The sequence below is a fragment of the Phaseolus vulgaris genome, chromosome 4 (assembly GCF_051622355.1).
Source record: "Phaseolus vulgaris cultivar YP4 chromosome 4, ASM5162235v1, whole genome shotgun sequence".
NCBI lineage: Eukaryota > Viridiplantae > Streptophyta > Magnoliopsida > Fabales > Fabaceae > Phaseolus > Phaseolus vulgaris.
The window spans coordinates 33,756,120-33,780,239 of record NC_143501.1 but is presented as its reverse complement, the minus strand read 5'-3'; the positions used below and the strand labels follow the sequence as shown (position 1 = coordinate 33,780,239).

Here is a 24,120-nt window from a genome sequence, read left to right as displayed (position 1 = left end):
CTGTTGTCTGGGTCATGAGGAAGTCATTCCTGGATCATTGGATACAATACATCCTGTGAAGGGGTTGCTGGCACTACGCCTAGCACAGGTAACCATTTTTAGTTGGGAGCTGTTATTGCTCTATCAACAACATTTTACTTTGAGGGAATTCTTATTTCATTCAAATGGGTGGATGCCTTCAGTGTACTTTGTTTGGGCTATTTTTTCACTGAAATCATAGTTCTTAAATTTCACCGAATGAGGAAAATATTTTGTGGTACATGTTAACAAATTAATAGAAACTGAATTTGAACCATTAAGTAAATGAACTCTATTAAGATTGTCAATTACTACATGCCAAATATACCGAACCTATAATAATATTAAAAGAGTACAAATAATAGAAAATTGAAGACATTCTTAGTGACAGTGCAGAATTCTGATAGTCCAATTTGGGTTGTCCGTTTGGGCCTAAAAAGTAATGGTGTCTCCTTCCTGAAACACGTTTAACACACAAAAGTTATTTCATCGATGTCCAAGGTAGAAAATGTTGTCGGAGGTTGGTGAACTCTCCGCTTCAAATATTTGATGTTCTAGTGGTCCACATAGAATGAAGGTTGTGAGATTTGAATCCCGAATATAATTCCTAAAACCTTCCCCAGAGAAAACCTGCCCACACATACAAGACAAACAATTTGCATTCATAAACTTCTGGCCATACAAGACAAACATTTTTAAGTTCACTGAAAAAGTATAACATATATTACCAAATATTCGTTGCTATAACTATATTCATTCATGGTAAGTTTGTAATGAACAAACTGACCCTGGAACGTAGCTTCTGTTGTTGACAGTTGACTGAAATAATTGTTCACAGTCAGTTTCCTAGTGTCTGACCTGAAAATGGTGAGTTGGAATGTTGAGGCACCAACATATCCAATTAATATGTCATGGTCACCAAGCAGTCGATAGAAGTTCCTTAATTCCATCCACCCTTCAGTCAATCTTGGATCCAGTAAGTCTTCATTATAGTGAACATGATGAATGTATCCTGAGCTGTCCGCTAGCACCCAACGCCTTTCAAGGTTGTGTTGATTGTCTATAGAAAGTAAGCGATTTACATGGTCGTAGTCCTTCAAGAATTCGTCATGAATGTACATTACACTTCATAATTATGTTTACAATGGCAATTAGGTAAAAGAATACACCATGAGCATTAACGTACCTCATCTCGCAAATTCATTGTTGTGAAAAATGATATGGGTTGTCGGATCCAAATTGTTCGTGATAACGCTGCATTGAAAGTCGACATTGTAGGGAATGGAAATGGTATGTTGGATACACGCAAATTGAAACTCAGAGAGGCAAACATCTGTGCTGGTTGAGGACGTTGATGTCCCTTTTAAATAGATGAAAGGGGCTGGTCTTCGTGTTGGTCAATGCATTGCATGGTCTCTCACACCATTCAACACCAATAGTTTTCAAAACAATCCAACAGTTTTCAAAACAATCCAGCAGTGTTAATGAATTAATTCATCGATGCAATTTCTTCACTTTATTAAAATCACGAAAGAAAACTATTTTATTAAATGAAAACCAAGGAATGGCAAAGACATTGAAACGTGCGCGCTTCAGTTCTTTAACGGACTTAATGTCATAGGATAAATTATTACAAGCTTAGAAGAATAAAGTCATCATTCAGTCCTTTATTGCACCAGTTTATTGACCTAACCGATGTTATATACAAGTTAACGGGGGTGTCAAACTGGAATCAGAATAAATAAAATAAGTCATACATTGGTTTATTGCACCGATTTACTCACTTAACCGGTGTTATATATTTTTTTAATTGAAAAACTTCATTATTTAACCCAAATTTAGAAACCTAAAAAAAATGGTATAAATTAACCCAAATTTGTATTAAAAGTTGTACCATTTACATGTAATGAAAATGTGCAAACATTCAACATTGTATCATTTATTTATAATGAAAATGTACATATGTTATCATTCTTAATGGACTATTGCATGATTTTATTCGGAATTTGTACAAAGAACTTTGCCCATTCCTGACAGACTGCTTTAAGATCTGTACTTTTTACTGGGCTCCAAAGTTTGAAAAAACTGTCCAATGTAACAGTACATATTAGTCTTCATGAATATAAGAAGTTAGAGCATATACCTTATGACATATTACCTGCTTCCAATAATCTATAAGCGTTCCCCGCACTATGGTCCACATCCAATGCATAACGTAGTAACCACATTCGAAGTTCCCATGTTGCTTATTGCACTATTATGGAAAAAATGTCACAATGAATTTACTCGCAGTGGACAAAAGTAAAACTTAATACTCATAATGAACAAGTCGCTAACCTTGAGAACAATCCAACGTACCTTTTTTGATGCATTGATTTTGCTAAAAAAAATAAAGGAAAACTATTACTAATTGACAACAAATAGTACAATAATTTATAAAAACTTACATAAATATACATTGCAAGCTTCTTGGCATGTTCACTCGGTTCCTTGTGCAATGAACAAAACCACACAACGATTTTGTCTATGGGGCAAAGAACCAGTAATTGCAGTGAGAACTGCAATAAAAAATATCATTACAAATCCTTTTAATTTAGTACATATCTCAAAACTTTTACTTATTTATCAAAGGAGCAAAATAAATTCTTCTTTTTGTTTTCGCAAGTCAATTTTGAATGTAATTCAGGCAATCTTCCTCTTCATTTCCAAACAACTGAATTGATTGTGGGTCAAGGAATCCATAAATACCTTCATTTCACCCTTGTTACTTATTTCATTTATCTACCTACATTTTTAACATAAATATCATTCAGAACAGTCATCAAACATGATTTCAATAAATAACATGTACTGATTAAGGGTACTTACATCATCCATACTTGAATAATTGAGATGTTCAGGTATTGGGCACCGCGGATTATTTTGAACAGATCTTGCATGTTTACGTACAATGGAAGTCCAACATGGTCAACCCCAAAAATTTCTGCATCCCACGCAATCAGACAAGGATCTTCATAGAATTGACTAGAAACCATGATTAAGTCTTGGATTGGGCTAACTGATTTTTTAACTTTTGTTTGGACTTCACCGCTTAAAGAAACTACTACTTGGAATTCAGAGCTTAAAGCAATTTGGGGTTCGACATCAGGGCTTAAAGGAACTGCATCATTGTCATGATGTTCAAAATTGTGGACATCGCAACTACCTTCCCTGTTGGCTTCACGACAAGGATTAAATACATGAGGTGGTTCAGGTACATGATATCCTTCATGAAATTCAAGTCTTACTTCTTCACGCATTTGTTCTTTTATGGTGTTTGTCAGTTCTTCAGTGAGTTGTTGTTTTAGGGTGTTAGCGAATTCATCCATCATGTCCTGAGTGAGATTTGCATAAGAGGTATGTCAAGGTACTGGTCCAAAATACTGTATGAGACCAACACCAGAACCAGTTGTACGAATATGCCCTGGGTGTTCTGGGGTGTCAATGGCGAAGGTCAACATGTTATCTTGACCTGTGGGATGAAAATTTCCTATGGATTTTTGGTGCTTGATATCAGTCTGTAAAAGATCATAAGTGTCTTAATATAATAGTATGTAATGATAAGTTTATACGTATGAAAATATGACATGGACTTGTGAACTTACAATGCGCTCAGAAACCTGTAATGATTGTTCAGATGTCATCTCATCATTGGGTTTAGTTCTGGCTAACGTCCATAGGTCACATCGATCCGGAGGGGACAGAGGAGACACAGGTTCAACAAAACCTGATTCAGCCTGTTTTTTCTTTAACTTTTCTTGTAAAATTGTTCTCTTAAGCAATTCATAACCTCCCCTAGAAAGTCGGTGGGGGGTTGTATTTTTTTGTGCAATCAAGTGAGCTTTGTTCCTGATTTCCTACAAGAACATGACACACAAGAACCTTCCATTGCGTATCGGTTCGAGTCCTAACGAATTCAGACCATGTGTCTTCATGTATAGAATGTCTTGCACAATGAGACTTCTCCTTGTATTTACCATAGATGTAATGGCTTGTGAGATTTGTTTTAAATTGCCTCCATTTCAGACCGATTGAAGACATTAACTTCTTTTGAATGCGATCGGAAGTCTCAAATTCATATTTTGACTACAAATTATGATAACAAAATCATTCACATGTAAATTCAATACACACATTAACTAAGATTGAAATCAATAACTTACACAGATTTCTTCCCATATCAGATTCTTGTCTACTTCTGATACGTCCTTCCACTTGGGGGTCAATATGGACACCTTCTTTCGAGCTAAGGATCCCATAAAACTTACAAATTCAACCTTGTTTGGGCCCGATGGCCTGCCCGTTATAGGGTGAATCTCAACTGGAACCTTATCATCAGTGGTCTTCCTTCTTGACTCACCCTCAGCCATGTGATTGACCTAGAAACAATAAAAACATGTATGAGTATGAACTAATTATGAGTTCATTATGACTTTATGTAAGAAAAATACAAAGAAAATCATCATACTACACTGTATTTGGAAGAGAAATAAAACACTACACGCTCACCTTAAATTTCAAATTAACAAGTTTGAAAATTTAATAATAAAAATGTCACCTTGGAACGTCAACGGTCGACCTGTCGTCGCTGTAGAAGGACAATGTGGCAAGAGAATGGACCGTCGAAAGTATTCGTGGCGACAAAGACACAAAACTTTGGCACTAAAGGTGGAGGACAGTGCCACACCGAATACAACGACATCTGCCCTCGAGTTCAAGAAACTTATCGGAAGCAACAATGTTGAACGGAGTCGAGGCGAACCAAGTACGAAGCAACGATAAGGGAATGAGGGCATCAGAATAGCATAAGACAACACAGGAAATAAGAAGATTGAAATCTCCAGGAGAACCACCGATGGAAACGAAGGAGCACAACGAAACACAACAATTTTACCGCAAATCACATGTGGAGTAGGAGGTGGGGTTCGAAGTAGGGTAAAAAATTGCACATTACAGCGGTCTTTTGAATAACCGATGTAATGTATAATTTTTTGATCAATATAGACACACACTACATCGGTTGCGTCCTTTAACGGATCTAAGGCGGGGTTCGAAGTACGGTAAAAAATTGTACCTTACAGCGGTGTTTTTAATAACCATTGTAATATATACTTTTTTTACAAATAAAGGCGCAAACTACATCAGTTGTGTGATTTAACTGATGTAATATATGTAAATTATTTGCATTATTAAAGCGGTGTTTTAATGTTCGATGTAACACACATATTTTTTACCACATGCGCTCACACTACATTGATTGTGTAATTTAACTGAAGTAATATATTTAAAAGTTTTGAACTTTTGAAATTTTTCCTCTTATGTCAAACTGATTATTAGATCCAACCGCTGTAGTGTACGGTCTTTTGGCATGACATAGGTCAACATTTACACAAACAGGGGTAACCAATTACACTTGAGCACTCTTTTCGGTCCACCTACAAAGTTCTTCTTTTAGCATCGTAAAGTCATCCCTAATTTCATTTTATATAATTCAACACATTTTATCCTATTAACATTGCGTGAGCATAAACATAAGACGAGGCATCAACACATTCCAGTGTCAGGAATGAGCCATGAACAAATCCACCACATTCAATAAGCCATGAGGAATCAGCCATATGGATTGTTTTTATAATTTTTACTGGGACACACTTCAATTTCATTGCACATATGGGTTGTAATGGTTATATGTGACACTTCTACTAAAAAGATAACAGACAAGGACAAAAATAAGAAACATCACATTTCTAATTTAATATTACACTCACTGAGTGTGTTACACTGTCTCATTAAGAAACACCACCAAGAAATTTTTTTTGTCATGTGTGTTAGTGGCATGTTTCTTCTGCAGTTGTAACATTTGAATGAAGTGAGGTTAACAATGACAAAAACCCACCACATTAAATACCATCAGTTTGTGGCTCATTCTATATTGGCATTGTCCCTGACATGACACACATTTCAGTCTGCTAGTGTGGTTGTGAAAGTGGACTCATTGGACGAATGTTGTATCCATAATTGATGCACTACACATAAGGTGAATTTTTTAATGAAACACTAATGGAAATTGAATGAAAGACAAAAGAACCTGCAAATTTGTACTTACTGTGTTTGGAGTAGGAGGTTGATGTTCCTATTTGTAGGCATTTTGCGTCTGTGGTACTTCTCGACGTTTGATTTCAATCTTCGTGTCCGTGGTTGTCCCTTACATGTTACAACAATAGGGCTCTGACTAAGTGCATCTCCAATACCGTTGGACGCATCATTTGATAGAGGTGACATGTCTACAGGAAAACTTTGGGAGTAACTGCCGACGTTTTTCCTCTGGCGTGTACATGTATCCAAATTCTCCATCCTTTGAAGCTGCTCAAGTATGTTTTGTGCTGTATCTTCACTTTTACATGCAACTTCAGCGATATGAGAAAACCTTTTGCTCATTGTATCATACCTCTAAATATGAGCCTCTTCTTTTCCTGCGCTACAGGATGCTTAGATGTATGTGTGTCTTTTTGTGACATTTTTCGATCACCTCACAAGGACATATTTGGAAGGGACCTTCTTAACTCTTTCTTGAACATCATGGTTTTCATGATAAAAAAACACAATAAATAATCTATCTTCAGTACGTCCATTGTGCATGCACTTCAAGAACATTTTAGTGACATCGAGATCCCTAAAGACTGATATGTTGTACTAGACAATTCATCTTACCCCTAAATTCTTTTTCCACTTCAACAAACTTCCCATGTGTGTATTCTTCTTGGAATTGTCTCTCAATGGAAGAATTAGACCCACAAGGTATGACAGCGTGTAAGGACGAAAAACCAGCCTCGTACTCCTTCTCAGCTTTGTTCTATAATGCATTGTCATATTGATGGACAAACTGTTGGAGAGTTGTGCTGGAGTTAATATATCCATAAAAAACAACATTCATGCTTTCACTACGTTGAGTTGTGGACATTCCAGCCCAAAATTGTCCCATTTAAATAACATGGGACCCATCTTTGACGTTCATCATAAAGTGTCGCCAACCATTCATTATGAGTTAATCCACGTGATGCTATTAAATTCTCCCAATTACATTCAAAATCACCCACACTCATGGATTTGTAGACAATGACCTTCATTTCATGTTTCATATTCTTGTAATCTTGATATGCTGCCAATTTTTCTGGTATTTTCTTCATGATGTGCCACAAGCACCATGTATGACGTGTTTCTAGGAAGACAACAACAACAACAATGTTTTTCATAGCTCTGCACTGGTCAGTAACAATGCTTGTTGGGGCCTTGTAGAACATGCACCTTAGCCAACATTGAAATAGCCATATGAATGTGTTTGTGTCTTTAGAGGACAAAAGTTCACAACCTAGTAGAATTGAGTGACCGTGGTGGTTAGCTCCAACAAATGGTGCGAAGGGCATGTCATATTTATTTGTTAGGTGCGTTGTATCAAATGAAACAACATCTCCAAAATATTCACATGCAACCCTGCTTCTAGCATCTTCCCAAAACACGTTTCTTATGTGGTTTTCATCATCGATGTCAATTTCAAAAAAGAAATCCCTATTCAATTCTCGCATGCGAGAAAAGTGTGTCAGTAATGTTCAACTGTCTCCATCCTTCCCTAAGGCACGTCTATGTTGGCCTACATAGTTGCGAACGTCACGCTCAACAAATTCGAGGTGCTCGTAACCGCCCGCAACACTTACAAGAGATCCATAACTCTTGTTGATTCGCACTCTGCATCGTCATTAAGCTTAAGAGTTCTTTTAGCACTAAGGTTAATTTTCCTATACCCGCGGAATAACCTTGACTTTGTTGGACTTAGATCATGGAAATGTCCGTAGATAACATTCATAATATACCATTTCGAGTCCTTTTTTGCAACACTAATTCTTGTCGGACATTCATTGGTCTGGGTTGGAATAGTCTTCAATTCTGAAGGGAGATGAGAGATGTATTTACCCTCCCTAGAACAGACCAACATGAAGTATCTAATTTCATTATCTTTTCCCTTTTTAGAACTTTTTATATTAGTTCCAAAACCCATTTTGATTCCATATTCTATGTAAAAGGTTATAACAACTTCTGCACTGTCAAAAGACATTCCAACTACAGGCACAGAACAATCTGGATTGTCTGTAATGGTGTCATCAGCAGTGATTAACGTGCAACCCTCTTCAAGCAAATTAATATCATCAAGGCCAATGTCATGAGGGTGGTCCAGTATCTGCATGACACAAGAACTTAGTGACGAACATGAAGTCCATTATGATAACAATTACACTTCACTGAATAACTTAATGAAATTTTCAAAATTTATTAATCAAGTGCAGCTGTAGCCGTGGAGGTATAACGAACAACATGCCTTATTTTCGTATAGAAGTTAATGTTCACATTAACAAAATGTTGCAAGCTTTACTAAAAAAGTGCATGCAGCTTTGTATACGAAAGAAGATCGCATTTAACTTAATGTTTACACTAACAAAATGTTGACAGCTAACTATGACTTCAACATCATATTTGAAGACAATGTTTGACTAAGTCACATTTAATCGATTAACAAAATGAATGTAATGTAGGACAAAGCATGTAAATAAGGTAACTGACATTTGATACACTTCTTCAATGTAGAATCAAACTAACGTAGGACAAAGCATGTAAATGAGGTAAGTGACATTTAATACACTTTTTCAATGCAGAATGAAACTAACGAAGGACAAAACATTTAAATGAGGTAACTCACATTTAATATAGTTCTTCAATGCATACACCAAGGTGACCAAACGTAAAATGAATGTAGTTGTTGGTTGTCTTCACAAACGTTGTCCACACACTCAAAGATTTGCGGTGAGAATTAATGTGCAGTCACAGTTCTTGGTGAAAAAGAGCAGAAGTGGTTTTCCAATGGCTGAGAATCATTCGTAATGAATGTGTAGAGTGAGCACTTAATTTTCTTCTTACAAAGTGTTTCACTTTAACACAATACGAATTAAATGGGGGGCCAGAAACAAAAAAGCACATGCTACTCAAATTTAATGCAGTCGTGCCTTACAAGTTTTGGATACCTGTTATAATGTCATGTCTACTTAAAACATGTGTTAGGAAGTTCTTATCATATTACATCGGCTATTATGCATAACCGAAGTAATATATTATCTCGTACTAATATTACAACGGGTAAGACATCCAACAGTTGTAATGTATGACATTGTAACATGTTACCATATGTATACATCATAGGTGACCACTTATACTAACACGGATAACCACTTTCATGACCCAAAACCAACAAAGTTTACCGCAGATCCAAAAGTGTGTTTGTTCACGTACAAAAGCACAAGTCAATCAAATCAAATTTAATGCTGTCGTGCATTAGAAGTTTCGGATACCTGCGACAATGTCATGTCCACTTAAAGAATTTATTATTAAATTAGTGTATTTCAAAATTAAAGCATTTACAACCGATCAATTATGTAAACTTATTCAATTTTTAAAGTGTATATAAATGAACGAAATCAAAACGAAACACAATGTTGAGGCCAAAGTCAAAGGTCATTCTACTTGAACTCATTCTCCGTAATATCGACTAAGAAGGTGATGGTTTTCTCGAACATCTATTTTTTTAGTTTCATATAATGAGTTCTTCGTAAAAAATTGTCATATGTCAAATTATTTTGATTTTTAATTGTTATTTTCTCTTATTTTCTATTACACAATGAAAGGTGGAAAGAATGGAAACATGGGATGAACTTGATATTGACACCAGCGATCTTGTTGCCTTTGTACAACGTTGCAACACAAACAAAACCACACACTTAATTCTAGGATTGGTTGGCAATGCTCAAGCTGCTATACTAAATCGGAATTCAACACAACAACAAAACACACAATAATTTATGAACGAAATTTTTGACGCAAATCATGAACGTGATTTCAATGCCAATCTGTGGCGTTGGGCAGAACAATTTATTCAATTTCACGGTGAGAATAAATTAATTTATAACGCAAAAATAGTGAGGTCTTTTTATGTTATCTCTCAACATTTGTTCTCTATATGCCTGTTAGCAAAACATAACATTGATCGTCTTTCAACATTGAACTCCTTGAAAAGTACACAAGTATTGTCATTGATATGTTGTATTGTCAAAGCCTCTCAACCGAACGACCTAGGAGACATGACAATAACTATCAAGGTTGGAAACAATACATGTATATAAACCTGAAAATATTACAAATACTATACATCTTAATGGAGAAATGGCAATGCAGGATCCAACCAGAATTTGTAAAGCCAATGTTCATCACAAAGTCTTGCAATATAATGAAATTGGACCTCAAATTCAAATTGGATCTGTCTTAATCTTGAAAAATGTTATTTTGAATTACATGTCCTTGTCCTTCTGCAGTTCTTTTTGTTCAAAATGAATAAAAAATTATTAATTACTTTCTACAATAACATGTCACGATTTTCAGTCCAAACGTTATCCAACACTATATCAACATCACAATAAACAACATAGTGAAGGTAAATTGTACTAATCATAAAACTTCACAACACTATTAACAACAATTTGAAATAATATGGTACATGTAAAATACATTCAAGTATTCAAAACTGACATTGGTCCACCGACTAAGGACTTACTTCAATCCATACATGTGGTGGAAAGGCCAACACCAGTAATAGGTGCATAAATAACACAAACTTACTTGTGTTTTTATGTCTATGCAGATCCTAAATTGATGGCCATGTTTAATGACGAAAATAATTGATGCCCATATCTAGTAACAACAAGAATGATAATTAATTATGATTACTTACCTCTTCTTGTATTGTACTCTGGAATTACTACTAAAATGATGTAATTAAGCTGACATATGTCATTAAGCATGCTTTTGTCTTTACAACGAATAAGTAGTCCAAGGTGTTTTTAATGCACGACTTTTAAACCGCTGTCTAGGTTCATTCTCCCTTCGTGTGTACATATTACTTCTTTCCTTCACCGCAAACGATGAACCTTCCATATCATTGAAGCTTTTTTGTTCTTCGTAACCGAACTTCACATGCGAATAATCCACTGAAATTGGTTCAATGATTGCACACTCATCATCAATATGGTTTTCATTGCACACATTAGGTACATCACCTTGTTGCCATTTTTGTCTCTCCGCTAACACTTCTTCCAAACGGCTAACAAATTTCTCTAGTGTACCAATGACCGACGCTTGATGATCAAGTGCACGACTGAAGACCTCGTTTTCTTTTAGAATTTGTGCTATTTCACGCATTTTTTTCATGTTCACCTTCTTTCAAGTGGAGGGTTCTTTCAACGCCTCTTTCACAACTTCTTGACGAAGGTCTTCCTTTGTCAAAGCGACCTCAACAATAACTTGTTCATGAACATCATAAGGACTTCAAAGAAATCATCACAAAAAATGCAACATATTATATAGGCTTAAAATGAATAATAAACTCACTAAATTTTGGTTCAGAGCAGAACCAAGTGTACTGTGAGGAATTTGACATCCTTCCCAAACAAAATACGGGGGAACGTGCCACTCCTGCTTTTGCCTTTCATCTTTGCAAATAACATGTGCTCAAATGGCCACATCTAAATCATTTCAAATTAACGGAAAAATATATATTACCATAAACATTCATTATAATACAATGGTTCTACTTAATATAAAATATGATATTGTCACTATACCTGCAACAAGTAAACACAACCAACAATGCATAAATAATTTGAATGTCCTTTGTTGGTAATCAACGTCGAAGCACGACACAAACTAACAACCAGATAGTCATAAACTACACGACCCCAATCGTAATGATGAAGACATTAAATGTTATCAACTATCTTAAACAACCCTGAAAACCCCGTCCCCGTTTGATTTGGGAAAAGAAACTCTGACAAACCTAATAAAATGTATAACGTACAATCATTAGAACCATTCAATCGTTTCATTAGTTCATCATAGATCATGCGAACACTAACATTTCTACTACGAAATATGGTTCTAGTATGACAATCAGTATCTTCGTTACACAACTCAATGTTCTGCCCAGCAACCCTAAAACCCAAACTGACACACACATCTAACAATGTAAATGGAACAAATACATATTGAATCAAAAAACCACCCCTCCTCTCAACCCATCTCAAACATAGCTCTCGCAACAAAGTGTTACTCATTTTCACTGTCTTTCACAACGACAACAACCACGCAAAAGGGGTTGCTTCAATACAACTTTTGTGTTCCTCCCTTATCATGGTATTGATAACCCCTAAATACTTTGTTCTACAAAATTATCGCACTGCAACCTAAATACAAAAACCACAACGAAAACAATTTAAGACAACCAAAATAAAAGGGTAAGGAAATGGACTAAATAGAGTGAAATAAATATTGACTAACATCTGCTCCTCACGGTCCAATTCGTGGACATCGCTTAAAGTCCTTCTCAAGTCCAACCTAGAACCAAAAAAAAAACATTAAGGTGTTCCAAACAACACCCAAATTCAAAAACTGGTTACCTATTCACAAAACAAGGGGGGTGCAATCTGGTTAAGGGTAATCCATCCCACAATCCCATCATTCATGAACACACACGTACACAAGCACAATACAACACAGCATAACGCCAGGGACCTACCGAAGGGCAGCCCATGCACTCAAAATGAAAATCAGTCACCCAAGTTCAAAAAATTGGTTACCTATTCACAAAACTAAAGGGGTGCAATTTGGTTCAGGGTAATCCAACCCATAATCCAATCATTCATGAACACATACACACACAATGCACAATACAACACAGCACAAGGCCACGACCCTACCTAAGGCCAACCCATGCACTCAAAATGAAAATCGGTCACCCAAGTTCAAAAATTGGTTACCTATTCACAATACTAAAAGGGGTGCAATCTGGTTTAGGGTAATCCAACCCACAATCTCATCATTCATGAACACACACAATGCACAATACAACACAACACAAGGCCAGGGGTCCTACCGAAGGGCAGCCCATGCACTCAAAATGAAAACCGATCACCCAAGTTCAAAAAAGTCATTACCTATTCACAAAACTAAGGGGGTGCAATCTGGTTTAGGGTAATCCAACCCATAATACCATCATTCATGAACACACACGCACACAATGCACAATACAACACAGTACAACGTTAAGGCCCTATCGAAGGGCAGCCCATGCACTCAAAATGAAAACCGGTCACCCAAGTTCAAAAAACTGTTTACCTATTAACAAAACAAAGAAGGTGCAATCTGGTTTAGGGTAATCCAACCCACAATCCCATCATTCATGAACACACATGTACATAATGCACAATACAACACAACAGAAGGCCAAGGTCCTACAGAATGGCAGCCCATGCACTCAAAATGAAAACCGATCACCCAAGTTCAAAAAAACAGGTTACCTATTCACAAAACTAAGGGGTGCAATATGGTTCAGGGTTATCCAACCCACAATCCCATCATTCATGAACACACACGCACACAATGCACAATACCACACAACACAAGGTCAGGGCCCTACCGAAGGGTAGCCCATGCACTCGAAATGAAAACCGGTTACCGAAGTTCAAAAAACTGGTTACCTATTCACAAAACTAAAGGGGTGCAATCTGGTTCAGGATAATCCAACCCACAATCCCATCATTTATGAACACACACGTACACAATGCACAATTCACTATAAAAGACAACACAACGTCAGGGGCCTACTAAAGGACAGCCCATGCACTCAAAATGAAAACCGGTCACCCAAGTCTAAAAAACTGGTTACCTATTCACAAAACTAAGGGGGTGCAATATGGTTCAGGGTAATCCAACCCACAATTCTATCATTCATGAACACACACGCACACAATGCACAATATAAAATAACACAACACAAGGCCAAGGCCCTACCTAAGGTCAGCCCATGCACTCAAAATGAAAATCGGTCACCCAAGTTCAAAAAATTTGTTACCAATTCACAATACTAAAGGGGTGCAATCTGCTTTAGAGTAATCCAACCCACAATCCACAATACAACACAGCACAAGGACAGGGCCCTACCTAAGGCCAGCTGATAAGTGTCTAATTTCAGTAATATTTCATATTAAAATATAGGCACTTATGAGGATTTATTGCTAATTTACATATAAAATAATCCCTAATTTATGAATTTATACCTTTTTACATTTTTATGAGATTTATTTGAATAAAAGCATTTTATTCCCAAATTTGGTGTTAATTGCAGATTTCTAGGGAAAATTGAAGATTTGGAATAAAAGAGAATAATTTGAGCTAAAAAGATAAAGACGGAAGGTCCCAGAATGGAAAAAGATACAAAGAAAGATTGGGCCTTTTTTTAGTTTTATCATTTAGCCCATTAGTGCGACACAGGAAGCAACCTAACCCTAGAAAACTAGGATAAATAGGGGCTATAGGCTCAACCCTAGGTGCCAGATTGAGAGGAAAACACCTTAGAGTGAATTGTAACCCAATTGGGAGAATGGAAGGTGCTAGAAGTATGTATGGTTAATCTGTTCAAACTCTTATGTATTGAGGTGATATCTTATATATTAATATTTAGTTCTTGATTGATTATTGGTATTGTTGTTTTACTTTTAATTTTTCGTGACAAATTGAGAATCTTAAATCTGACCGGGAGGTATTTTTAGGGTTTGGACCTAAACAACAATACTTAACATATTTGAGTGCTAGGAATAGACTTGAAATGTTAATTGTTATTAAACGTCTGAGCTTCGTTCTAAGTTGTTCTTATAATTATGCGAGCGATCGATAGTTAGGGGACATTCTTAAGGATTTTATGTGCGAGGAATCGATATAAATGATTTTTATACGGGCATCCATTTCAATCAAAGAACTTAATATTGACATGTTAATCAAAATACTTGAGAGTGAGAGAGATGAAACTAATCCTTATTTTTCTAATTGAAACAACTAATTCTTTGTCTGTTTTCTTATTGATTAGTGCCAACACAATTAATTCAAAACTCTTTTAATTGTTCTGTTTTATATTTAGTGATTATTGTACTCGATAATTCATTCTTCCTTGTGGGATCGATATCCGTCCTTAGGGACAATTATTACTTCTGACAAACACGGTGCACTTGCCGTAAAAAAATCAACAAGTTTTTGGCGCCGTTGCCGGGGAACAGGTTTGATTTATTGAGTATAATTTCCTAAATATTGTGAATATACTAACTTTTTTTTTATGTGAATAATTTTTTTTAGATTTTTTTATTTTTTAGATTTGAATATTTTGTAAAGATTTTGTTTTTCTTTTTAGATGTGAAATTTTTTTATTTTTTTTCTAGATCTGTATATTTTTTTATTTTTTTTGTAAAGATTTTTTTTTTTCTAGTTTTGAATATCTAAAAAAGTTTTTTTTAGATGTGAATATGTTTGTTTTTTTAAAACTGTTATTTTTATGTTAATATTTTTTCTTTTAAGTTTTTTTTATTTGTTTACTTTATTTATTTTATTTTGATTTTTTTTTTATTCTTTACTTTTTTGTTTTTATATTGTTTACGTAGTTTTTTTACTGTAATTATTTTATTTTATTTTGATTTTGTTTTGTTATATTATATTTTATTCTTTACTTTTTTGTTTTTATTGTTTACGTAGTTTTTTTTACTGTAATTATTTTATTTTATTTTTGTTTTTATTCTTATTTTTATTTTATTTTGATTTGGATTTTGTTTTATCATATTTTATTTTTACGTTTCGTAGTTTTTATTTATTTATTATTTATTACTATTAGTTTCTGTTGTATTTTTGTTTCATTTTTATTTTATTTATTTTTCTTAATAGTTATTTATTTTATTTTTATTTTTATTTTTATTTTTATTTTTATTTTTATTTTTAGTTTTATTATTTTCTTTGATTTCATTCTTAGTTTTTATTTTACGCAAGTTTTTTTCTATCTATATATTCTGTTTTAGTTTTCTTAGTTAGTTAGTTATTTAATATTTTTTTATTTTTTATATTTTTAGTTTTTATATATTATTCTTTTTTTATTTATTTTATTTTAGTCTTTGTTAAAAATTATAGTTTTATTTTTTTATTTTATTTTTTAGTTTTTATTTAAGTAAGTTTTTGTTTTTGTTTTTTTGTTTTTTTTTCTTCTGTTTTTCATTTACAATATATTTCTCTTTCTTTTGTTATTTTAAATTTTCTGTTTTTCTTTATTTCATTTTTTTTAAAAAAAAAAACTATTTACTTGTTATACTAATCTTTGCTTGAGTTGTCTTATGATATTAAGAAAACAAATTTTTATAGATTGAGCAATTGAGAAGACAACCCGGAAGGATTGAAGTTAAAAATAAAGAAAAAAGAAGCAAGGAGAGAAGTTAGAAAAGACTGAGAGATGATGATGACGGTACCTATCACCAGTTAAGAGATAACATATGGTTTTAATAATGAAGTGGCTAAGAAATTTTGTCTAGCCAATCACTCCTATCAAATAAGCCCAACTGGTAAACCATGGAGAATTTCAAGGGAAACTCAACCTATGTTATGTATTTTGACCTGGGGATAGGTTTTATTATTTAGGGGGACAGATCCAGCAAATGAAGTAAAGACTGTAGATAAAGATTTTAACAAAAAGTTGGATGACTTCTTAAGAAGAGAGGATTGAGCAAAAATATGGTTTTATCTTTCTAATTCTCTTTTCTTTTCAGTTATTTGAATTTTGTCTTATTTTATCTATTTTATTTTTCGGTTATTTTGTTTTTTGTTTATTTGCTTATTTGTTTAGTTTGTTTATATTGCTTATTTTGAATAAATGTCATGTTTTGTTAGTTTGTTAGTTTTAAGTCTTGAATTATCTTTCTTGAATAAACTTCAGTTTTTATTTGTTTGTTTTCTAGTTTATTTTTATTTTTATTTTTCAAATAAAAAAGAACTAGAATATTAATTTTGAATTGTGGAAAAAAGAATTTGTGTTTAAATATTAAATAGTCAGATGAATTAGACACAAGTTAGAAAAGAAAATATGATTGAATCCCTATTCAAATGTAGTTAAAATTATGATACATGAAAATTTAACAGGGTGATTGATTAGGACAGATAATGACAAGACAAAAAGGAATTAGACCAATTAAACCAAGTGAGTGTGTGAACCTTAAACAGTTTTGAGAATTTTACTGATGAATTGACAGTTGTGGTTGCTTAATTTTTATTTTTGTTGCATCATAAAAGAGCATGAAGATGATTGAGGCATTTGTTTGTGTTAATTAGGAGCCAGGGCCAAAAAGCCAACCTTTATATTAGAATTCCATTTTTTTTATATCCCTTTGGGCCAAGAAATTTTTGTTAATATTGCACCTTAACCTTTAATGATATATTTTCCTACCCTTTAGCATGTTTAAGGAAGGAGAACATAAATGCAATACATATAGAAAGGAGAATGGTTGGTTCTGATTGTGAAAGCTCAAAAAGTTGAAAATAGGAATAATCTTTCCTATTATTGAAAAAAAAAATAGAAAAGAAAAAAAAATCATCATGAAAATCATGAAAAGTCAGAAAGAAAATGGTGATTAGATAACATATATGTTCTCTATAATTGAATTGTAGGTATGTTCTTCTTCTTTAAGATGTTCATTTTGTTATCTAAGAAAAACCAATATTTTTTGGAAGCCCAGCCTCATTACAACCCTGAAAAAGACCTCAAGATTCATGTTTTTAATATGTTTGTGATTTGAAGATGAAATGCAAAACAACCGTGATTTGTTATGATTCAGTGAAAATAGAGAGAAACACTTACCTGTGAGGCATATGAGAAGATATTCCTTGATGAATTGTCATTTGTTTGTTTTGATTTGATCCTGGAAGTTGATTGTGTCTATATTTTTCTATATTTGAATTTGGAAGCATTATAAGTTTCCAATTTGATTTGTTGTTTAGTGAATTAAGCTGTTTGATATTTAAATTCAAATATATTCATTTACTTTCCTTGAGGACAAGCAAGATTCTAAGTTGGGGAGAGTGATAAGTGTCTAATTTCAGTAATATTTCATATTAAAATATAGGCACTTATGAGGATTTATTGCTAATTTACATATAAAATAATCCCTAATTTATGAATTTATACCTTTTTACATTTTTATGAGATTTATTTGAATAAAAGAATTTTATTCCCAAATTTGGTGTTAATTGCAGATTTCTAGGGAAAATTGAAGATTTGGAATAAAGGAGAATAATTTGAGCTAAAAAGATAAAGACGGAAGGTCCCAGAATGGAAAAAGATACAAAGAAAGATTGGGCCTTTTTTTAGTTTTATCATTTAGCCCATTAGTGTGACACAGGAAGCAACCTAACCCTAGAAAACTAGGATAAATAGGGGGCTATAGGCTCAACCCTAGGTGCCAGATTGAGAGGAAAACACCATAGAGTAAATTGTAACCCAATTGGGAGAATGGAAGGTGCTAGAAGTATGCGTGGCTAATTCTACCCTTTGGGATTGGGAGTAATCTGTTCAAACTCTTATGTATTGAGGTAATATCTTATATATTAATATTCAATTCTTGATTGATTATTGGTATTGTTGTTTTACTTTTAATTTTCTGTGACAAATTGAGAATCTTAAATCTGACCGGGAGGTATTTTTAGGGTTTGGACCTAAACAACAATACTTAACATATTTGAGTGCTAGGAATAGACTTGAAATGTTAATTGCTATTAAACGTCTGAGCTTCGTTCTAAGTTGTTCTTATAATTATGCGAGGGATCGATAGTTAGGGGACATTCTTAAGGATTTTATGTGCGAGGAATCGATATAAATGATTTTTATACGGGCATCAATTTCAATCAAAGAACTTAATATTGACATGCTAATCAAAATACTTGAGAGTGAGAGAGATGAAACTAATCCTTATTTTTCTAATTGAAACAACTAATTCTTTGTCTGTTTTCTTATTGATTAGTGTCAACACAATTAATTCAAAACTCTTTTAATTGTTCTGTTTTTATATTTAGTGATTATTGTACTCGATAATTCATTGTTCCTTGTGGGATCGATATCCGTCCTTAGGGACAATTATTACTTCTGACAAACACGGTGCACTTGCCGTAAAAAAGTCAACACCAGCCCATGCACTCAAAATTAAAATCGCTCACCCAAGTTCAAAAAATTGGTTATCAATTCACAATACTAAAGGGGGTGCAATTTGGTTCAGGGTAATCCAACCTACAATCCAATCATTCATGAACACATACGAACACAATGCACAATACAACAGAGCACAAGGCCAGGGCCCTACCGAAGGGCAGCCCATGCACTCAAAATGAAAACTGGTCACCCAAGTTCAAAAACTCATTACCTATTCCAAAACTAAAGGGGTGCAATCTGGTTTAGGTAATCCAACCCACAATCCCATCATTCATGAACACACAGGCACACAATGCACATATAAACACAACAAAAGGCCAGCCCATGCATTGAAAAATGAAAAGTGGACACCCAAGTTCCAAAAACCATACATTGTAAAAAAAAACACTTCATTACTTCGTCAACAAGGAAAGACATTTACGTTTACCTCATGTGGAACACCGTTGAAAAAAAAGGCCATGCACTTAAAATTAAAATCGCTCACCCAAGTTCAAAAAATTGGTTATCAATTCACAATACTAAAGGGGGTGCAATTTGGTTCAGGGTAATCCAACCTACAATCCAATCATTCATGAACACATACAAACAAAATGCACAATACAACAGAGCACAAGGCCAGGGCCCTACCGAAGGGCAGCCCATGCACTCAAAATGAAAACTGGTCACCCAAGTTCAAAAACTCATTACCTATTCCAAAACTAAGGGGGTGCAATATGGTTTAGGTAATCCAACCCACAATCCCATCATTCATGAACACACAGGCACACAATGCACATATAAACACAACAAAAGGCCAGCCCATGCATTGAAAAATGAAAAGTGGACACCCAAGTTCAAAAAACCATACATTGTAAAAAAAAAAACACTTCATTACTTCGTCAACAAGGAAAGACATTTACGTTTACCTCATGTGGAACACCGTAGAAAAAAAAGGAACCTTCTAGGGTTGTTTGACCCTCCCTTGATGAAAATCAAAAAGATGTTATCAATAGAAGAAATGGACAAGGACCAAAGCATTTAAAGTTCTTCTTATTAGTCTTTGCAAAAGATAAGGCCCAAGCCCAAAGCCCAAGCCCAAGAAGGCCCAAGCCCAAGAGGCCCAAGTCCAAACCATGAGGGGCAAGGCCAAACATTAAATAAAAGAGCATCATTTGAATGACTCTTGTAGGAGGTGTGGATATTAAATAAATAGGTGTGAATGTATTAGAGAGAGTCACATTGTCCATGTGACTTAGTAGGGGGTGTAGGTGTAGTTTTTAGGAGGTGTCATAGTAGAAAAAGGTCACACCTTCCATGTGACTTGTTTTTTGGTGGGAATTTCAAATGAGTTTGATTTGAATTTTCCCACCTATTTTTCAGCACCTCTTAGGCTATAAATAAGGTGCTTGCCTTTGTAAAATTCAGATTTGGAATTTAGAAGTAGAGAGACTATACTCAAATTTAGAGAGAAATTGTGAGTCTTGTTGTCTTCTTCTTCCTTTGCCTTATCTTGTGTGCCAATGGTGAGCTTCAAGTGGCGGCAACCATTCACTTATCTTGGAACAAGGCTCCAAGTGGCGTGACTACATTTTCCAAGTCTCAAATCCAACAAGCTTCACTCCATAAGTGTTCTTTCTTTCATTCCTTTTCATTTTCATTCGGTAGTTTCTTAATGCTTAGTGTTTCCTTTCATTTTCACCGATTAAATTTGTGTTCCTAGCTTAGTTTTCCAATTCTGTTCGGTGCAGTAGTATTCTTTTCAATTTCTGTTCGGTTTCCATTTGTTGTTCTTCCATTCTTGTTGTTTGATTCCATTTGACAATATATGGACTTCCATATGAGCTTTGGTTTGGTGCAAAGTCTTGGTGAGTTCTTGAAAGTAAAGTGCCATTTCATGACCAACTCAAGTTGCTCCTAAGAATGTCAAAGAATCATGTATTCTTGTTATTGCATTCACATCATCCCTCCAACAACATTACGGTTATTTCTCCCTCCCTCCGCCAAGACAACGACACTATGAATGTTTCTTTTGTGCTTTGATTACAACTTTTGCGGTTCTTTGTCCCTCCCTCCGGCGCTATGGTTGTTCTTTGTCCCTCGCACCTCCGACGACAATGCTCTCAGTAAACCCTTTGCCTCCAAATTCTCCCGCTTCAACAACAAAGTAAAAACCAAAACCCACGCTCAAACCCTAAAGTTACCATTCTACCCTCATATAAATGAATTTTCACACCAGTTTCCCTTACAAACTGATGTAATATAACAACACAACTAAACTGCCCTCAGTTTCAAATACATTACATCGATTTCTTCTACAAACCGATGTAATATTCCAACGCCTTCGAATTATAAAAACATGCATTACATTACACCGGTTTCCCATACAAACTGATGTAATATAACAACACAACTAAACTGCCCTCAGTTTAAAATACATTACATCGGTTTCTTCTACAAACCGATGTAATATTCCAACGCCTTCGAATTTGAAAAACATGCATTACATTACATCGATTTCTTCTACAAACCGATGTAATATTCCAATACTATCGAAAGGAACAACCAAGGAGTGACGATGGCACAACGAAGACGTTTACTAGTTCCATCAGTTTAAGAGCTTCACAAACGAAAGGAACAATCAGGCAGCGACGATGGCACAACGAAGACGTTTAATAGTTCCATCACTTCATAACCAAAAGAAACACTATGCACATGGCAAGGGCAAAACAAATACGTTCACTTACATCGGTTGGTAGTGACGATGTTGTCATATTCGGTACGTTCGAATCACTATTACACCTGTTGTCTTAACACATCTGCATTGCATTACACTTATTGCCACATCACTACCAGGACAATTACCATAAACCCCATTGTCGTATCATCAATTATTTCCACGCAAGCGGTGTCAACTCTGTGTTAGTAGCCGAGGGTGTGTTAATAAAATATTTTCGAAGATATAAAGGGAAGCCTACCAAATCCGTCGTCACTTCGAGAATGTGAATGAAAAAGGTGGGAAAAGATTTCTTCGAGACGACTACGTAAAGACATACACTTAACACCACATAATAATAATATTATAATATTTAAAATTAAACAATAAATAAATAAAATTAAAATATTATTTATTAGTTTTTGAAGTGTGTTGTTTACCCACCATCCAAAAAGATTTTGTTGATACATATACTTGAGAATCTTATAATAATATTTAAAATTACAAAATAAATTAAATATAATTAAAATATTAATTTCTTAGTACGTGAAGTGAATCTTTGGCTGTGTATATAGCGTTAAGATATCATCACTCAATGTGAATATATCAAGGTTACATTGGTAATAATAACGACATATTGGTGAAACTTCTTCCACCCCATTATAATACAAAATTTTGGAGTTATACTTATTTAACTCTACACTATACTTGCTAGCTTAGATGGACGGACTGCACTAAGAAGAATATATATATATATAGACACATAAACATTCATACATAACTTAGCTAGCAGCATTTATCTGCTCTTTTCTCTTTGTGTTTGCATCAACACAATGAAGCAGAAAGCTTATACTATTCTCATGGCCCTTTTGTTAACATCCATTGGAATCAAGTATGAAGGCTCAAACAACAATCCCTTCCAACATGCAAGCCCCAGTAAAATGATTTTTGTTACAGCTATATGTTGCCATGTCCTTGTATCTACTGTGGAAATGAGCTTGCCAACCACTATTTTCATATTCCACTTGTCTGGGATTGTTGGATGTGAAGTACTAATGTGGATTCTGGTAGATGAGTTTGCATGGTGGTATGTCACCAACGTGCTTCTTTTACTAGTGGCTTCGTTCTGCTTCAACAACTGCAAGCATATTATTGACCTCATTGGTGGGACAAGGAGCAACGCACCAAATTTGGAAGCACAAGAAGGTCAAATGTAATACTAATGGAATGATTTGTTTAGGAAAAAAGATATAAAAAAAAGATGTTTATGCTTGGTTTTTAATAGAAAATAAAATTAAAAGAAAGAATGTTAAAACAATAGTTTAATTAGTTGTGCAAAAGATTAAAGGAAGAGTATGTTAATAAAATAATGTAAATGTTCCTAATAAAAATGAAGTGTATAGAAATAAGAGTATACTTCAGTTTTACATGGTATAAGCCAATCATTGTTCCCTCTTCTTTCTCAATCTGATGGATTGGATGTGGGTCCCACAAAGTTTCTTTTGTCCTTCCACACTTTCATTGGTGATGCCTATAATCATTCTGTTGAGAGTCATGCGTTCAAAACAAAGTTGAGTTTCTGCAGAAATTTCCTTAGTATTGATATTGTGTTCTGTTCATCTAAATTTCAAGAATGCTATTCTCGACTAGTTCACTTTATTTATAGCGAAGTTAAATTGCTTTCTTTCCCTAAGTAGAAATTCATTTCCTTGCTTCTTTTGTTCACTATATAATAAATAAACTGTGTTTAGAAGAGCTAACGAAATTGGGCATTTGTTTACATCACAGATTCATGAAAATTATTAGGACAAGTCACAGTTCCCAGATAAATTTTGCATTTTGATCGGATTTCTATCCAAAAACTGCTCTTGGCAACAGGGTAAAGCTGGATCTAAAAGTTAACCGGGTAAGTGACCTGTAATAAGAGGAGTAGTTAAGAACTTGAAGAGGATTTGCATGAGGGTGGTGAAGGGAGGATCTGAACTGCTAGGAAAACGATCACCAATCTGCACTTGGAAGAAGTGTAGAAAAAGGAATAAAAATGGTGATACTTTGATTGAATGAAATACCAAATAGTAGAGAAAATAGAAACTGTTTCTTTATCTTCACAAGAAAAAAGTTAATATTTGTTTTCCTAGCTTGGAAGGAACTCGAGCTAACCTTAGCATTTAAAATTGGGTATGAACCCCTGTTCACATCGTAGCTATGCATGAATCCG

The 24,120-nt window shown here is 34.4% G+C and overlaps 1 protein-coding gene and 1 long non-coding RNA gene across 3 annotated transcripts; both read right to left on the bottom strand.

The window, feature by feature from the left end:
- Positions 1-325: 325 nt before the first annotated feature.
- LOC150028021 (uncharacterized) lies at positions 326-2,125 on the bottom strand. Of its 2 annotated transcripts, none has more exons than XM_090301142.1 (3): positions 1,205-2,125; positions 747-1,112; positions 326-648 (listed from the first exon to the last, which is right to left on the bottom strand). In XM_090301142.1, exons 1-3 carry the CDS (start codon positions 1,349-1,351, stop codon positions 505-507), a joined length of 657 nt encoding a protein of 218 aa, XP_090157268.1. In that variant the 5' UTR covers positions 1,352-2,125; the 3' UTR covers positions 326-504. The 2 variants fall into 2 exon arrangements, with proteins under 2 accessions (XP_090157268.1, XP_090157269.1); XM_090301143.1 differs by having other exon boundaries at positions 877-1,112.
- A 641-nt stretch (positions 2,126-2,766) lies between these two features.
- On the bottom strand, positions 2,767-5,003 carry LOC137837555 (uncharacterized). The gene is made up of 5 exons (XR_016520350.1): positions 4,616-5,003; positions 4,221-4,436; positions 3,663-4,143; positions 2,887-3,575; positions 2,767-2,803 (listed from the first exon to the last, which is right to left on the bottom strand). It is a non-coding gene; the product is annotated as an uncharacterized LOC137837555 (long non-coding RNA).
- Between the last annotated feature and the right edge of the window lie 19,117 nt (positions 5,004-24,120).

Excerpts from the sequence above, each read along its gene's own strand:
- LOC150028021 (XM_090301142.1), bottom strand. The coding sequence starts at position 1,351 with ATGTTTGCCTCTCTGAGTTTCAATTTGCGTGTATCCAACATACCATTT. Across the intron at positions 1,113-1,204 it reads CAATGAATTTGCGAGATGAG|GACTACGACCATGTAAATCG; the intron begins GTACGTTAATGC and ends GAATTCTTGAAG. Across the intron at positions 649-746 it reads GTTATAGCAACGAATATTTG|GTTTTCTCTGGGGAAGGTTT; the intron begins GTAATATATGTT and ends ATGTGTGGGCAG.